Source organism: Chrysemys picta, chromosome 15 (genome assembly GCF_011386835.1).
Source record: "Chrysemys picta bellii isolate R12L10 chromosome 15, ASM1138683v2, whole genome shotgun sequence".
Taxonomy (NCBI): domain Eukaryota; kingdom Metazoa; phylum Chordata; order Testudines; family Emydidae; genus Chrysemys; species Chrysemys picta.
This window is the reverse complement of record NC_088805.1, coordinates 6,208,602-6,226,220: the sequence shown is the minus strand read 5'-3', so window position 1 is coordinate 6,226,220 and position 17,619 is coordinate 6,208,602. Positions and strand designations below refer to the sequence as shown.

Here is a 17,619-nt window from a genome sequence, read left to right as displayed (position 1 = left end):
CTGCAGGGCTGGCCGCGCTCCGCCGGAGCTCCAGCTGGGGTCACGGGGTCACAAGGCTGCCGCGCTCCGGCCTGGTAGCCTGGGCGGGAGGTGGGGGGGTGTGAGTGTGGTCTGGTGTGGCAGGAGGGAGCTGCTTGTCCAAAGTGACCAGTTTCTTTGTGACTGACCCCAGTGTTCAAAAAGGACGAGACTCCCCAGTTCTTGCAGCCCCAGCGATGACGAGGGGGAGCGATGAGGGGGAGCAGAGCATGCAATGAACTCCTGCCAGTGGGGGTAGCTTGCCCTCCCTGCACCCCTGTGGGGGGAGCAGGAGCTGCTCTGGCTGGGGCAGGGATGGGGAGGGACCAAACAGGCTGGTTAGTGAGCGGCTGCCTTGACCCCAGACTCACGCCTGCTCCCCGCTGGGTTCCAGGATGGCCAGGCTCCTGAGGATGTTCAGGAAGAAGGCTCTGCGGGTGGCCCCAGAGCCTGAGGGAAGCAGCCACCATCTTCCCCAGGAGCGAAGCGGCCCCTCCGTCCCCACTGGAGGGGAAGCAGATCCCGGCCGCGCCAGGAGGTGGAAGCGCCCAGCCTTCTGGCGGAGGAAACCCACTCCCGGCACAGGCGCCGAGGTGGGAGCATCACCTCCCAGGCCAAACTGGAGCTGGGCCAGGCTGCGGCTGGGCAGGCAGGACCCAGCCCAGGGGCGGAACCGGGCAGGGTGGCTCTGGGGCTTGTTGTTGTGTGGGCAGCAGCGGCCCCAGGCGCCCAGCCCCAACTTCCAACGGGAGGCATCGCCCTGCTCGGTCAGTGAGGACCTTCCAGCCTCCCCAGGGCAGGAGGTGGAGGATCCCTCTGCCAGCCCCAGCAGCTCGGGCCGCTCCCCATCCGACAGCAGCAGCGCCTGCGACTCGGACAGCAGCCTGGCCGACGGACGCGTCTGCTTTGTTCCAGGTGAGGAGCCAGGCTGGGCTCGGGGAGGGGTGAGGAGAGGGCTGTGAACACCCTGGGCCCAGGCCCTCGAGCAGTGCTATGGGGGTGGGTCTCCAGCCCAGGTGTCTGGCCTGAGCCATGTGAACCCCACGGACACTAGATGCTGCCACTTTGGTCCTTGGTGCTCCATTGGGCGGGGGTGGGGGGAGGCACCTCCAAGGGAGTCCAGGACAGTGGGGAGGGTCTCTTTGCTATGGGCTCCTGAAGGAGTTGGGGGCTAATGTCATCACTGAGAGGGGGGAGTGTGGGGCCCAATCTGCCCTATGTCCCGGAGGTGGGAAGGGGACACATTGTCCCACCATGCCCCTGTCCTTCCCCTGCGTGGCAGCAGGAGTCACCTTGTCCCCTTCTCTCCCTGGTGCAGCGTCCGCCAGGGACTCCGAGGACGACGAGGAGAAAGAACAACGGGTAGACTTGGTAACAGAGGAGGCTGCTCTCATGAACATCCGAGAGCAGCTCCATGCCCGAGAAAAGGTACAAACGTTCCCCAGCTGTGCTGGAACTGAGATTGTCCTGCTCCTTCCCAGCATCCTGACCCCCTGCAGAAGGTCTTGGCCCTAATCGGGACCCTTCTCCTTCATGATCTGGGACCCCCAAGATGGGAGTGTTTGTCACACACCAGCCGGGGTCTCCTCCCCGCACAGGCACTGTCCCAGTTCCTGACCCTGATTGTGGAGGAGTCGTGGGTGATTTGGACAATAGGCAGGTCCCCACTATCCCCCATTCAGGCCTAAGTCCTGCAGCTGGTGTGGCTGGGGTAGGGAGGTCCCTGGCTAACTGGCTCTCTCTCCCCTAACCCCACTCCTGGTGGGCGCAGGACGAGGCGCAGCAGCTCGAGTTCCTGCACGCCATCTACCCCGCGTGCCTCGCTGCCCAGCAGAGAGGGGAGGACACATTGGAGCCACACTGCTCAAAGGCGGCTGTGGTGGAGAGGATTGTGGTGAGTGAGACACGGCGCCCGGCAGCTGGAGGGTGGATAGAGACATGGGAGGGGCAGGGGTCTCCCCGGGCCGAGGGTTGGGGGATGGCTGGTGCTGGAGGGCAGCTGAGGGCAGGGATTGCTGGGGCTGAAGATTGGGGAGAGGAGACGGGAGAACTAGTGGGCAGGAATCGGAGGAGTGGGAGGCAGCTGGGGGGATCCTGCTGGCTGTGTAATCTCCTCCTTGGGGAGTGTCCGTGAGGCCCGAATCTCACACGCTCCTTTGTCTCCTTTGCGTCTCACAGGAGATCATTGAGGAGCTTCCTCCTAACTCTCCACCCGACGCCGTCCTGGCCAACTCTCTCGTTGCTGTGGCCAACCTCAGGTACCGAGACCCTCCTGCCCGGTTCCCCTAACCCCGGTGCTGCTCAGGCCCGTGGCTGGGAGTCACTGCCCCTCCCACTCCCAGCTCACCTCCCAAGGGGGGCTCCTCTGGCAGAGGTGGCAGGAAGGGTCACTCCCTCTCCTGGCTGCTCTGTTCTTTTCACTCGTCACATTGCAATGGCTTTGGGGAGAGGCTGACTCCCAGGATCAGATACAGGAGGGGCAGCAGGATCCAGGGAACAGGCGCCATTCCTGCCCTGCCACTGTCGGTCTGGGAAACCTCGGCCTTATCATTCCCTGGCTCGGTGCCTCAGTTTCCATTCTCACCAGCCTCTGCCTATTTCCCTGCAGTTTCACGTCCGTGTTGGTGCCAGTCCCACCCCCGCACTGCACAGTCTAATACCGGCTCCTCTCTCTTGCCAGCACCATGACACCTGCCCTGGAGCCGGAGCTGGAGACCCACCTCCTCCGAGCCACGCTGCACGCCGTGTTCACCCTGGGCACGCAGACGGACACCAACCAAGTCCAGGTAGATCAGCCAGCTGTTATCCTGCCCGAATCCTTGCTAATTGCCTGCAGTGGGATGTGAATGAGAGAGGCCAGGATATGTGTTTGGGGGTCTCACCAGTGCTTCCCAGAGACTCCTCTTCCCATCCTGTGGCAGGTGTAGCCCCAGTTTCCCTAACTCTGACCCATGGCTCTCCCTTGCTTTGCAGGATCTGCATAGGGTCATACCAGACCTCCTGGACGCCATGCTGGGGAACCTGCTGGAAAAGACCCCAGACACGGACAAGCTCCACTACATCTTGGAGGTGAGCCCGATGAGGGGGTGGGGGCAATTTGACCTTAACTCTTAGATCCATTTTCCAGTCTGTCCTCCTAGCTGGGCCCCCAGTGGCCGTCCTTGGTCAGGGCAGTCAGTGCAATGCAGGGTCAGGCCCTTCCTCCTTGAAGGACAGAGGAAGGAGCTGGGACTTCAAGCCAGAGCTCTGCCTGGTTGTGTCGAGCACTAACCACAGGGCCCCCGGCTGGCTTGGGGAGTGAGAGTCTGAACCCCTCCTGGGAGATCCAGAAGATGGTCCTCAGAGAAGAGCCACAGCCTCATTCCTAGAGAAACAGGAGGGCCCCAGAGAATCAGCCCTTGTCTCTGACGGGCCCCGAGATTCCTGGGGGGATTGTGCTCACACTCAATCCCTTCACCCAGCCAAGGACTTGAGAGCCAGGGAGTGGGGAGGGGTCTGTCTCCTTCCTGGGGAGCTGTTCAGGAATCAGCAGTTCAGGGAGGATGGGACCAGCCCCGACACCGAGCATTGTCCCAATCTAGAGAGACAATGACAAGTTGTGACCTGCAGGATACAAGCATTGTCCTGGGGGCAAGAATCCCCTTTTAAAGCTCTGCGGTCAATGAATCAGATATTCCACCCCCACCGCATGCAATGTCTCAGCCCCCTTGGGATGGGGGGGGGCATTAGCACTACACATGCACCCCCTGATCAATCCTGAGCTGCCTCCTTTCCCCACAGCACATTAACTACTGGACCGTGTCCAGGGTGCCACGAGAGAGAGCCAGGGCCATCAGGAGCAGCGCGGCCCTGCTCACGTCCGTCATCTCCCTCCCTGACTTTGACGTAAGTGGCCTCTGAGCCCAGCTTCCTGACTCCAGGCGTAGGAGGGCCGGCTCCAACGGGCTGGAGGATCTGCTGCTGCAGGGGCTGTGGGCTAGGAGTGATCCTCTTGGGGAGGCAGAGTCAGAGCAGAGAATGAGCCTGGCTTGAGTCAAGTTCTTCTTGTCCTGGTTAAGTGGCGACTCTCGCTTGTAAGGGGAGCAGTCTCCAGGTTCTTGCCTTCTTGTCATCCTGGAGCAGCTGGGGAAGCAAATCCTCCTGGAGGGCCCTGCCCACATCTCTGTCCTCCGGGCTCCCTTGCGGGCAGAGATAACTAAGGATTCAGCTCTAACTCCTATCCTCTAGCATCTCCTGCAGAGGGGCTGAGGGGAAGGAGAGTCCTGGCCCAGGCAGGGACTGGGAGCTGACAGGAAAATGCTGATGGAGTCCCTTCTCCCTCTCCCTTCCATTAGAACTCAGCCGAATTCCCCAGGATGGGCCACCACGTGGCCCAGCTGGCTCTGTCCATCAGTGACCCAGACGAGGACATCAGCCGGCAGGCCAGGGAGGGGGTTTACCGGCTCTACCAGCTCCTGCTGCGCCAGAGGGGTAAGGAACCCGGCTAGACGAGTGAGACTGGGACCCCAGCCAATTTCTCTCCGAGTGACCCCGGCTGGCGGATCAGTCTCTCTCTCTCTCTTTCTGTGTTCTCCACCACCCCCGCAGTTCTCTTGGGCTCTGCCCACCGTGCAGCCACCAATGGGATTGGAAGGACACAAGCCCTGCAACCAGAATGACCAATGTGTATGTGTCTCTCTCTTTCCCAGAGCTGACCATCCGTGAGGTCGAAGACCTTTGGTGCTGGGACTGGCACCAGGACAGCCGGCTCCTCGGCTACAAGAACACCGCCAGGGTTGGGGAGGTAAGGACACTCTGCCAGGGCATGGCACAGCTCTGCAGGCAGGTGGCTGCCTCCTGGAGCCACGCGACGGAGTTGCCGTTCTAGGCCAGGATTTGGAGCCTGGTTCGGGGCAATCTGCTGAAGCCTCACATCTGGTTGGTTTCAGGTTTTTGCCAAATTCTTCTCGGAGGGGCAGAGAAGATTCTTCCTGCAGACAGCAGTGCTGGCCATGCACGACCCCCTGCTGCGTGTCAGCCAGGCTGGGCTGCTCCTTACTTACTCCCTCCTGGGGCAAACCGAGCAGCTGATGGGGAGCAAGGTGAGCAGCTGCATTAGACTCAGGAGATTGGGGCGGGGCCCAGGCCTCATTCCCATCCTCTGGCCATTCGCCAGCCTGGCAGCAAGGCGACTGGTGGGGAATGAGAGTGAGAGCAGGTGCTCCTGGGAAGGGAGATGAATTCACCTCCATGAGCAGGAGGGAGGAGGTTGTCCCCGGAGCAGTTCCAGCCCAGCTCGTTAGCAAGGCTAATGAATGACAAGCATTGCCTCAGCACGGACTTCTGTTCTTGGGAAGGGCAGCAGAGTCCTCTACGTGCCCTCTGCGAGCCTCTCCTGTCACCCGCGCCACCACCCAGAGTTGTTCCCGTCACTGGCAGCCTGGGAGGCCAAGGACTGAGGGGTGATGGCGACTGACCGGGCAGGTCTGAGGCACATGGGCGGGGGAAGCTCGTCCTGCTGCCGGCAGGGCTGGACTCGCTCTAGAGAGAACGGGAGGATTCACTCAGCAGGGGCTGCTGATCTGCCCCATTCACCAGGGCTGCCATCCTGCGGCTTCAGCCTCAGTGGCTGGGATGACTTGGGGAAAGGTCTCAAGCTCCCCACATCCCACTTCACTGCTGCCAGAATCCCTCCGCCCCCCGCCCCGCTAGAGCCCCCTCCCTGCCCAACCTGGGTGGGGGTGGAGGAGAGGGGTCAGAGAACTTGAGCTGTGGATTGGAGGTGGAACAGCTGTCAGGGGCACTGGGTGGGAGGTGGCAGGAGCTCCCCCTACAAGGAGGTTGTTGGCACTGGAGGTCCCTTGAAAGGAAAACAAGACTCCATTCTGGGGGTCAGGAGGGGGACTCCATCCCTCAGAGGTGCGCGGGTGCTGGGTGGAATTGCTGCTGGTCCTAGGGGCCCTTAATTCCCCCTGATTCCACGGGGGCATCTGAGTCTCTGACAGGTCCTCGTTCCCTTGCAGCACGAGGTCGTCACGGCCAAAATAATGAACGAACTTCACATCATCCGGCACTTGCGCCAAGTGCCGGAGGCGCTGCAGGAATTTTGCCTCCAAGGCCACCAGCAACTCCTGCTCCCTCTAAACGGGGAGTGTAGTGAGACTGAGTGGCCTCCCTCCGAGCAGGAGAGCGAGGGCCCCTCTACACGCCCCTTGGAGGGCAGAGCCTATATCGCCCCACCCCCCTTGCCTGTTGGCTGGCCACCGGGGCCTCTGGTAGACTCTGTTTCAACTGAGCGGCCTCCCTCCGAGCAGGAGAACGAGGGCCCCTCTACACACCCCTTGGACGGCAGAGCCTATATCGCCCCACCCCCCTCACCTGTTGGCTGGCCACCGGGGCCTCTGGTAGACTCTGTTGCAACTGAGCGGCCTCCCTCCGAGCGGGAGAGCAAGGGCCCCCCTACACGCCCCTTGGAGGGCGGAGCCTATATCGCCCCGCCCCACTCGCCATAAGGACCGGGGCGTGGGGTCGGAAATATAAAAGGCCGGCCCTTCACCACAGTTGGGGGACAGTCTGCAACAGATGAGGACACTTGGCCTGTTCTCCAGAGGCCCCTAACCCTAACCCCAGACATGGACGAGGACTGGCCCGGAGTACCCGCTGCGGTTTACCCCAAGGAGCCGGAAGAGGCCTGGAGGCCGCGGGTACCAAACCCCGGGGAGGCAGGAAGTAGCCCAGGGGCAGCCCGGGAGCTGCTGGCTGCAGAGCCCGGCGCGGCTCAGTCGGCGTGTTGCGGCTGGATCCCCGCCGACGCAGGGGCAACCAATCCTGCCCCTGCCAGCGCCTTGGGCTGGGACGCGGGGGAGGAGGGTGGGACCGCGTCCCCCTGCCACCCCACCCCGGGTGGCTGACCCCCTACACGGTGCAAGGAGGCTCTAGCCCAGGACAGGAACTGTTTGTTGGCTGGCCACCGGGGCCCCGCCCAGGCTAGAGCCAGCCCTGTCAAGTCTGTCTGTTTGCTGGCTGCCAGGGTTCCACCCAGGCCAGGGCCCGCCCTTGAAGTCTGGTTGTTTGTGGGGTGCTTGGGCCCCGCCCAGGCCTGAGCCACCCCCGATACAGTGTGTTGAGGGGCTGACCACTTAAGCGACCTCACCCCAGCAGCGCCGGCTCTACCATTTTTGCTGCCCCAAGCAAAAAAAAAAAAATACAACAACGCTCGGACTGCCAAAGCGAGCAAAAAGAAAACCAAAAAAACCCCCAACCACTTGGACTGCCGCCACCCGAACTGCCGAAGCAGAAAAAAAACCAACAACAACGCTCGGACTGCCGCCGCCCGAACTGCTGAAGTGCAAAAAAACAAAAAAGTCGCCCGGCCTGTGCTGCCCCAAGAATGGACGGAATGCCGCCCCAGGCATGTGCTTCCTCCGCTGGTGCCTGGAGCCCGCCCCGCAGCCCAGGCCACAGCCTGGTTGCGACAGCTGATCACTGAGGTGGGGCAGCTGCTCCACCCCCATGCAAGAGGGCGCTAGAGTAGGCCAGAGCGGCTGCAGAGGCTGGCAGCCAATTAGAGAAGGGCCAACTGAGAGCCAATCAGGGCCAAGATTAGAGCCAGCCAATCCGGGCTAAGCTAGGCCCTATATAAAGGCTGCCCAGGCAAGCAGCAGGCAGTATCCCCCAAACCTTGATGGGAGAAGGTCTGTCCTCAGAGCAGGAGACCAGCATCTCCGAAAGAGCAGTGCTGGGCAGGCTCAAGGAAGCATACTACAGCTCCGGCCCAAGACCTGCCACACTGCGGGCCCTGATAGAAAGGGCCCAGAGGGCCTGGAGGGGAAGTGGCCCAGGGACAGTTGGACAAGGGGAGAGCAGGGAGACTGCCACTAGAGGATCCCTGGGTGGGGACCCAGGGTAGTTGGTGGGCCTGGGTCCCCCCGTTCTCTCTTGTACTGCAGCTGGCCCTGCGATGGCTGAGTCAAACTGCAACCGGCCCTTGAGACAAGGGGCTAGACTTCGGGGGTTTTGGTTGACCACTGAGGCAGGTGCAAGGACTGTTGCTAACCTACTTCCCCCTCTTCCCGCCGGAAGGAGATGAGGATGGATTAGGGGGCACTGCTGGAGGGAAGTGGCATGAAGACGGACACTGTCAAGCGGACTAGGCAGATTGTGCCACATGGAGAGACCAAAATGGTGGAGAAAAGAGACTTCTATTGGAGGGCCTGGGTGGCTCGGCCTGCCGAACAGCAGAGGGAGTTGTTCTGGCTGCTGTGGAGGTCGGCACCCAGACCAAACAAGAGATCCGGCACCGAGGGCGAGAGGCCAGGAACGCTGAACTGCTTCGCCTGTAGGTGACAGGGACACTAAAGGAGGGAGTGTCCCTCCTGGGAGCGGGCAGAGAGGCCCCACCCAGAAAAGGCACCCCCTGTGAGAGTAACAGGGGGGCCCCCAGCTTGTTGGGTCTGTGGGGAGCCAGGGCACCTGAAGAGAGAGTGCCCCTACAGGACTCCCAAGGCCCGGGCCAGCCCAGAAGGAAGGGCTAGGGCCCAAACAAGCAGGAGTAGGGATGTGTAGGGGGAAGACCCAGAAAGTGCTTCCACTGCCACCAAGTGGGACATTTAAAGAGGCACTGCCCCCTGAGGCAGAAAGGGGGAGTGTCCGAGACAAGGGCTCAGTCAGAGACCAGCCACAGAGAAGAGGTGGTGAAGACGGAGGCCCCTAGAGAGAAAGGGGCTGGGGCAGAGAGGCCCCACCGAAATGAGGGAACCCACATAGGAGCCAGGAGGGCCCATGTGGGAACCCAAAGAGAAGTAGGAACCCACGTAGGACCAGGGCGTTCTACAGTGGGAACCCAGACCCTACAGGAGGGAAGCAGCTGGCTCCAGACTCTGGAGGGCCTGCGAGAGGAAAGGGATGCCCTGCAGGCCCCACTACGAAGGAAGCTGGGGTGACAAGGACCCCTTTCCTCCCCTCCCCCGTGAGCATTTTTTAAGGGGGAGGGTTTGTGGTGGGGACGGCTGCCCCACCCCCATGTGAGAGGGAACTAGAGTAGGCCAGAATGGCTGTGCAAGCCGTCAGCCAATCAGGGAAGGGCCTACTGAGAGCCAATCAGGGCCGAGATTAGAGCCAGCCAATCAGGGCTAGGCTAGGCCCTATATAATGGCTGCCCAGAAGAGCAGCAGGTAGTCTCCCCTAGAATTTCATGGGGGAAGGTCTGTCTCCAGAACAGGAGACCAGCATCTCGGGCTGGGCAGTACTGCATCTGGCCATCCGGTGGCCGAGACAAATTGTAACCGGCCCTTGAGACAAGGGGCTAGACTTTGGGGGTTGCGGTTGGCCACCAAGGCAGGTGCAAGGACTGTTGCTAACCCCCGCCCTTGGAATGGGGTGAGGATGGACTAGTGGGCACTGCTGGAGGGGCAGTGGCCTGCAGGGCAGTGTCAAGTGGTGAGCAACGCGGCTCCAGATGCCAACGGAGGACAAGAGACGGATGGGACGCTGCCAGCAGAGGGCGTTCCCCATGGACTGAACTAATTGCCAGAGCGACCAGCGGGAGGCGCCATGCTGGTGAGTCCCAACCCTGTCAAAACCGCCCAGCCCTATTGTGGGCCCACTGCTACCCTGCAGACTCTGGTCAGGACCAGACTGGGCCAGCTGGAGTGGCCTCCCTCTGAGTGGGAGAGCGAGAAGGGGAAATGGAGCCCCCTGGCACTCACAGAAACTCTCTCCCCACTCTGTGGAGCAGGGTTCTTCCCTCTGCCCCCCAAATTCCTTCATATGGGGCAGGAGCTCTTTCCTTTGCACTCACTCCCCTCTGTCTACCCCCCCTCATTCCCGCTGCGCCCAGGCACAGCTCTCCCTGCCCCATATGGTGCAGAAAAGCCCTTGTGTCAGGGCCACAGCCCCACTGGAGCTCGGAAAGCTCCACTTTTGAGGAGGTGGGGGTGGGACAGAGGCTCAGGGCTAGCTTCATCTCCTGCCCTTTATTCTCCCCTTGGCCCTTCTATGGGGTCTCTGGGTGTGACCGGAATAGGAGCCTCCTTCCAGCTGTCTTCCAGGCCCTGGGATCTGGCACAGCCTCCCAGACGGGCGCTTCCTGTAGCTGAGCCACGTCAGGGAGCAGTGGGGACAGGTCACCTCGTCCCAGCAATGCCGGCTCTCAAAGAGGCTTAGATGGAAGACCCCAGTCCCTCATGGAGGTAAGAGCCATTTACTGCTTGGGGCATGTGGGTCTCTTGGGGGAGAAATGGCATCCCCGATGCATAGCCTGGCTGGGAGCTTTCCCGGCCCCTGGATCCCAGCCCTGGTACAGAGCCCTATTTCTCATCATGCTATCCTCATTTTATTCTCAGAGGCGGTGTCCAGGATCCTGGAGACTGTTTCCTGCTGCAGGAGGTTTGAGTGGGGAGAGATCACTCACTGTCACGACCCAGGGGTCTCCAACCCGGGTCTGCAGGGTTCATGGGAGCAGCCACTCCAACCCTCCACCTGGAAGCCTGCTGAAAATTGTTTACCTCGGACCCATGAAGTTCAGCCCCAGTTTGAGGCTCCCCTCCTGAGGTCCTATTGGAGGAGTCCCAGGAAAGCTCCCTGGCCCCCTGGCCCTGCGTAAGACAGCAGCAGGAACACGAAGCTGACTGGACACCAGGCCTGCTCCCGGTTCTGGACCGTGTGCTGCCTGGTTCTGCTGCCGCTCCCCTGGCTTGATTTCCTGGCATCTGAGTTGTGGTGGTGATCGCACGTTTGTCTTTTGCTGCTGATCTTCCAGTATCCTGTCCCGGCTGACTCTGCACTCCTGTCATGTGAGTGTGGACTCTGGCTCTGACCAGTAGGTCTGGCTGCCCTTGACCCAGCCGTGACATGGACTTTGGTACAATTTCTCCATTGCCCCTTTCTGATCTCAAGGAAGATACACGAGTCCCTTGGCTCCCAAAGTCCCAGTTGCCTGCTATTCAAGGGCTGAGGGGTAGTGCTTGTATCGCTCCACCCCAGCTGCTTTTCCTAGGGGAATCTCCCTAGAGCAGAGGAGAAATCTGCTCTTCTCTTAGGATCAGTCCCACCCTGGCCTCAGCTCGGCTACTTTGTTTACCTGGGGTCAGGCACCCCTTTTGAAGCCCTTAGCGTGGGGGTGGAGGTGGGAGCAGAGGCTGAAGCTCCAGCAGTTTCCACCAAACAACACCCCCCTGTCTTTCTATGGCCTGACTAGGGCTCCCCATCCATCCTGGAGCTGAACACCAGATGGGAGCTGATGGATTGTCCTTGGTGGGCCATGTTCTTGTGTGTGATGAGAGGGCCAGGAGCAGATGCACCACGCCTGGCCAGGACCGGGCTAAGCAACCTGTAATGCTAGGTGAGTCAAACCATGGCCACAATACAGCCACCCTGGGCATCCATGGGGACTGAATCTGGGCCCTTCACTACGAATAGCACAACTCGTTCCAACTTGAGTCATGACGCTGGTGACCCCTGCCAGCCCCTCTGAGGTGGGTCAGTATTATCCCTGTTCGCTGGGGCATAGGGATAGAAAGCAACTGGCTGCAAGGTCACACATGACGTCCCTGACAGAGGCAGGAAGGAAGCGTGGGACTGATACCAGTCCAGCTCCAACCACTAGACTCCACCCATTTCCAAAGTCAGAGAACCCAGGAGCCCTGACTCTGACACTAGGCCTTAAATGACAAGACCAACCTCCCTCCCACTCAGGAAGCCATAGAAGGGACCATCTGCTGAGCTCCCCTTGGCAATGCCGCTGTCAGAGACCATGGCTAGTGGGTGCCAAGTGCCTGAGCAGGGAACTGCTTGAGAGCCTCCTAGAGACTCGCAGGTGTTTGACTGTGACCCTCAGGGAGCCGTGGCAAGAGCCTCTCCGGCTCTAACAAAGGGTTTCTGTTCTCCTAGACGGTCAGCCCGTGAGGCCGGTTTGCAGAATGTGGAAGAGCCCTTTGGCGAGGCTTTGGAGGATTCACCATGAAGGTGGCAGCAGCCGCAGTGCCTGGGTCCCCATGGGCCAAGCCTCAACTCCTGACACTCCAGGCTAATCTCCCCCTGCTCTCAGTGGGGCTTGGCTTTAGCTGCTGGGCCTGTGAGCCTAGCCCAGGGGTCTCAAACTCCAATGACCACGAGGGCTGCATGAGGACTAGTTCATTGGCCCGAGGGCCGCATCACTGACACCCCTCCCCCCTCGCTGCCCGAGGGCCTGCCCCCAGAGGGGGCAGGAGGGGTGTGGCAGGGGCTCAGGGCGGGAGTTGAGGTGCAGGGGGCTCAGGGCAGGGAGTTGGAGGGGTGAGGCAGGGGGTGCAGGGTGCAGTAGGGGGCTCTGGGCAGGGGGTTGGGGTGTGGGGTGCAGTAGGGGTGAGGGCTGCAGCAGGGGGTGCAGGAGGGAATGTGGGGTGTGGTAGAAGGTTGGGGTTCAGACGGGGCTCAGGGCAGGAGGTTGGGGTGCAGGCAGGATGTGGGATGCAGGAGGAGGCTGAGGGCAGGGAGTTGGCGTGCAGCAGGGGGTTGAGGTGCAGGCAGGGGGCTCAGGGCAGAGGGTTGGGATGTGGGGTGCAGGAGGGAGTGGGAGGTGTGGCAGAGGGTTGGGGTGCAGGCAGGGGGCTCAGGGCAGGGGGTTGGGGTGCAGGATGGCATTGGGCTGTGGCCTGGAGCCGCTTACCTAGAGAAATAGCCCCGCAGGCCGCGTGTTGGAGACCCCTGGCCTAGGCCGAGCACTCAGGGATTTCCATCCGCCTGCTCAATGGCGAATGCAGCCCCCCAAAGAAGGGAAGAAGAGTGGAAGTGAAGGAGTAAAGCTGGACCATCCGCTGAGCTGCTGCACTCAAGTGAGCAGAGCCGGGGCGAGAAGAGGGAGAACTCGAAGGTGGCTGGCGGCAGTAGGGAGGAGAAGCAGTTTGGGAGTCAGGAGAGGAGAAATAAATAGTTAATGACAAATGCTGCCGGCTCTCTCTTGTGTGCTGAAGGGTTGAAAAGGGGTCTCTTTACTATCAGGCTAAACTTTCAAATAGCTGTGTATGGGGGTGGGGGGGAGGGTCAATAAAGGTAAGTGGTCGCTCTAGGGGCTTGAAATCCCAGATTCTGGGGCTATTGCCTCCTTCTACCAGCTGATCTCAACCCAGCAACTCCCTCATGGGGTAGCAGTAGTGAACTCTTGTCCTCCTTTTCTGGACTAGCCACCAGAAAAAGGACACGATCCATGTGGCCAAGGAAAGAGAGAGGCAGTGTTGCCTGTTACCATGGCTCTTGTGAGGGAACATGGCAGGTTACGCTGGACTAGGTAGGCGCCACATGTCTCCAGACCTGCACCTCCCGAGGCTCCAGAGACTTCGCTCCCGATCCCAGAGCGTCCTCAGAGTCCTAAAGCACCAGATGGATTCTGGCCTCTCCCCCCACCTCAGCAGTCCAGAAAAAGTTTTGTAGACATGTTGTGTCCTCGCCTGCCACACTCCCCTGTTGGCGACTAATGCAGTCACAGAGTCCAGGCTCGGTGACAGGCATTGCTCTGGGCTGGGACAAGCAGGAGGACGTGAGCTGCAATGGATCCCCCTGTGCGTGGGCTGAATGGGCAACCTCTCTCCTGCCATCTCTGCTTTCCAGCCCACAGGCACTAAGGAGAAGGTGATGCACTTACCCCAAAGGTGGGGGTGGGAAGAAGCAGAGTGAAGAGGAGATCAGAGCGCCATCCCATAGCATTCCTCCTAGAGTCTCTCCAACCACCACCTGGCTCCTTCCTGCCGTAGGCCGCGGCCCCTAGGTTCCACAGGGACTTTCTGAATTAACCCTCTAGAAAGCTGCCTCTGGCTTCCTACAAGCTCTCCCACGGCCCTGTCACGGGAGGTAAGGAATAAGGTCCTGCCTCCCCCAACTGCTCGGGGGAATCCTCTCCGAGAATCAGTGCAGGGCTTTATGCAGCTCAACAAACAGATCCCTTTGTGTGGTGTTGTCAAGAAGCTGCACCCCCCTTGGCAGCTCATTTTAGAGCAACATTAACTCCCCCAGGGATTTCTGCTCTAAATGCTCCAGGCCTGAGGGAAGGATTCTGTGGAAAACAGGCCTTTCCCTTGCTCCAATCCAGGTGTGACAATGTGGTTCTAGCGGAACCCAACTGAGAGTGCCAACTCAGGACAAATTGCTCAAATAGGGCAGTTACAGCCCAAGGCTGGGGTTTTTTCCACCTCTAAGGCAAACCAAACCAGCCAGACTAGGAGGCCTTCGGTCTCACCCCACTGGCTAACCGCAAGTCTCACAAGCAATCTCCTTAGACTTCCCAGTACTCCCACCAGTGCCACTCGTTATGGGGACAAATGGTTATGAAAACCAATACCCCAGTAAAAGAAAAAAGGTTCTCCTGATCCCAAAGGACCAAGCCCCAGACCCAGGTCAATATACAAATCAGGTATTACCCACAAATCACGCTGCTGCCAATCCTTTAGAATCTAAAATCTAAAGGTTTATTTGTAAAAGGAAAAAGATAGAGATGAGAGTTAGAATTGGTTAAATGGAATCAATTACATACAGTAATGGCACAGTTCTTGGTTCAGGCTTGCAGCAGCGATGGAATAAACTGCAGGTTCAAATCAAGTCTCTGGAACATCCCCAGCTGGGATGGGTCCTCAGTCCTTTGTTCAAAGCTTCAGCTTGTAGCAAAGTTCCTCCAGAGGTATGAAGCAGGATTGAAGACCAGATGGAGATGAGGCATCAGCCTTATATAGTCTTTTCCAGGTGTAAGAACCTCTTTGTTCTTACTGTGGAAAATTACAGCAAAATGGAGTCTGGAGTCCCATGGGCCAGTCCCTGCATACTTTGCTGCGTTACAAGGCTTATCTGCCTTCTCTCAATGGGTCCATTGTATAGCTGATGGTCCTTAATGGGCCATCAAGCAGGCTAGGCAGAGCTAATCTCAGCTTGTCTGGGATGTCACCCAGAAGCATAGCATAAGTTTGCCATACAGACAGTATAGAGCCAATATTCATAACTTCAACTACAAAACTGATACACACATATAGACAGCATAATCATAACCAGTAAACCATAACCTTGTCCTAGACACCCTATTTGACCCCCTTTATACAAGATTTGGGTGCCACTACAGGACCTTGGTTGCAACAATGATCTATACGGTCCCAGTTTATGTCAATAACGTCACACCCCCAACGCAAAATTGATGCAGGAAGGGATGACACAAACATCACTGACTGCATCCCAAGAGCTCCCCATCCTGGGTTCTGTCTCACTACAGCTAGTATTGGGTTAGAAGCCATACCAGTGTATAACAGAAATGGTTTATCAAAATCATGTTCAACCACATGATTGAACCTCTTTACAACCTCAAGGTAAAACTTAGTCAGAACAATAGTGGATTGGATCTGCTCTGGCAGCATGGTTCCTGTATGTCTCATGTGATCTTGCCAAGAGCTAAAGAAAACAGCTACTTTATCCATACCAGCTCGGGCAAATGTTTGGAACCCAATTAACATTGAATAAATGCAGATATTAATGTTCTTCATAGTACAGGAATCTTAGCATTTAGCCATGAAAGCAATATGGTAGTGTGCCTCAGTCTTCCTCTTCATACAGCACATTAGGTCTGGAATGTCTTTTCCCCTGTGAAAAGTTCCCATATTGTTTATAGGCATTACCAGTGAAACCCCAGTGTAACAAGGCCTTTTAACATAACGTGTGTTCTCATGTACTCCTTTTAACATGTTCAAGGGATTCTCCAAAAGATTAGACACATTGTACATTTTTACAGTTTGTGGCAATAGCAACACATTCATTACAAAATTTAGCAATAACAACAAGTTCATTGCAAGTGTCCATCTGCAATCATGGTTGTCATGCCACCCCTTTGGCCCAATACCATTGGAGTTTGGGCATTTTAGGGTTAACCTGTGGCTTCCCTTTGCAAAATTCAGTGTTCTCTGTCCTCCTTGTCCTGCCGAATCAAACCCTGATTTCTCTTGCTTAACAGAATTCACTGGCTGATGGGGTGGGCCCTCTGTGCTAACAGCTATTAGCAAGTCCTCCCTTTCCCAGCCAGGCAAGTAATTTGCACTACCCCAGACCAGAGCCAGTCCACCAGTTTTCATATCCTTAACTGCTATAATTTCCAAGGCTGGACTCTGCCTTAAAGAGATACCACACAAATCCAAAGAGTCTGCGGGTGAGAGTTTGCTTGCTCTCCCCCGCATCCTCAAGCATTCAGCCATAAAACTGCTCTGCTCTGACACATCAGTAACCAAATCTGTCCTCAAACCCTGAAGCACAAACTGCTCGTTTAAAGAATCAGAAAGGAGACATTCCTGTTCCAACACCATTGTCTCCCCAACAAGTTGGCCCCACACAGCCACTTGGTTATAGGGCTGCCTCAATTCCTTAACAACTTTTACTTCCTCTGAGACCTTCTCAAAGCTACCCACACTGGATCTTTTAAAAGGAAAGTCAGTGAATCCATTCACAACAGACAATTTCTGGGGGCTAGGAACTGAAACTTCCTTGATTAAATCACTCTCACACCCTTCAGTTGCAGGGAACTGCTTGCACCGAGTACCATGAGGATTCCTTTCTCCAGGAGCTTTTCTAAGCAGCAAATCGCCCCTCACAGAAATTCTGCCCTTACCCTCTTCACCTAGGGCTTGCTCTAAAGGAACACTTTCCTGAGCAACAACAGACTCTGTCTGGGTTTTACTTGCATTCAGGATCACCTTTGGCCCATCAGGCAGATCTCTACACAATCCCCTTTCAGGCAAACCCATAGACTTCCTAGATAAAAGGTTAGAAATACTTCCCTTCTCTTTGCCACACACAAGCTTAGGAATTTTTTCCTTTTTGCTACAAGTTGTTAAACTGTCCGTAGGTACCACAACCAAATTACCTTTCTGCTCTCCTTGTGCCCTGGCTAGGGTATCACCCTGATCAGACAGAGTTGTTACACCCTTCTCCAACCACACATGAGCAACAGGCAAAATACAAGCACCAGAATTTTCTGGTCTCTGGGATTTTGCTAAGACACTAACTGGATGCAACCTAGTTACGGTGCCATTCTCCCCAGCAGATGCAAACTTAGGACCATTCCCTTCCTGGGCTTTAGTTGAATCCAGAACCAACTCTGAGACAACTAAATTACTCTCAACCATCACAGGCCGAAAGGCACCTTCTGTCTGCTCCACAGACAAAAAAGAGTTGGAGATGCATTTTCCTTTACTAGACATATAGTTTGGGATTTCATTTCCCTTGTCCCAGCAAACCGGGCTGTTCACAGACAACTGCTTGGAGACTGGGGTAGCTTCCTCCATAGGCAAGTCAATACCCCTGACAGACACAGGCACATTTCCTTCACTGTCGCTATTCTTCGCCCAGGAAACAGATAAGGTATAGGGACACTCATCTTCCACTCTCCTTGCCTTCCCAAACTGCTGACTAGATAGAGCCATCAGTTCACAAGACTGCCTAGACTCATCCAAAATCTCCTTGTTCTCCTCTCCCTTCGCTTGATCTAATTCCAGATTTACTTCTGAGACATTAGATAGATATTCAGAAACTTCATTCACAGCCAAACAGCTACTCTCCAAGGACAAACTTTTGGAGAAACCCTCCATAGGCACAACCTTAGGATCAATCCTCTCTTGTGCTTGG

At 57.4% G+C, this 17,619-nt stretch overlaps 1 protein-coding gene across 3 annotated transcripts; it reads left to right on the top strand.

The window, feature by feature from the left end:
* Positions 1–3,967: 3,967 nt before the first annotated feature.
* Positions 3,968–12,543, top strand: LOC135975790 (protein diaphanous homolog 1-like). Of its 3 annotated transcripts, XR_010592838.1 has the most exons (7): positions 3,968–4,488; positions 4,707–4,801; positions 4,947–5,099; positions 6,021–10,187; positions 10,341–10,790; positions 11,195–11,338; positions 11,887–12,543. XR_010592838.1 is itself a non-coding variant. In XM_065568263.1 (4 exons), exons 1-4 carry the CDS (start codon positions 4,374–4,376, stop codon positions 6,507–6,509), a joined length of 852 nt encoding a protein of 283 aa, XP_065424335.1. In that variant the 5' UTR covers positions 3,968–4,373; the 3' UTR covers positions 6,510–10,296. The 3 variants fall into 3 exon arrangements, 1 of the variants encoding a protein (XP_065424335.1); XR_010592837.1 differs by having other exon boundaries at positions 10,341–11,338; XM_065568263.1 differs by lacking the exons at positions 10,341–10,790; positions 11,195–11,338; positions 11,887–12,543 and having other exon boundaries at positions 6,021–10,296.
* The last annotated feature ends 5,076 nt before the right edge of the window (positions 12,544–17,619 follow it).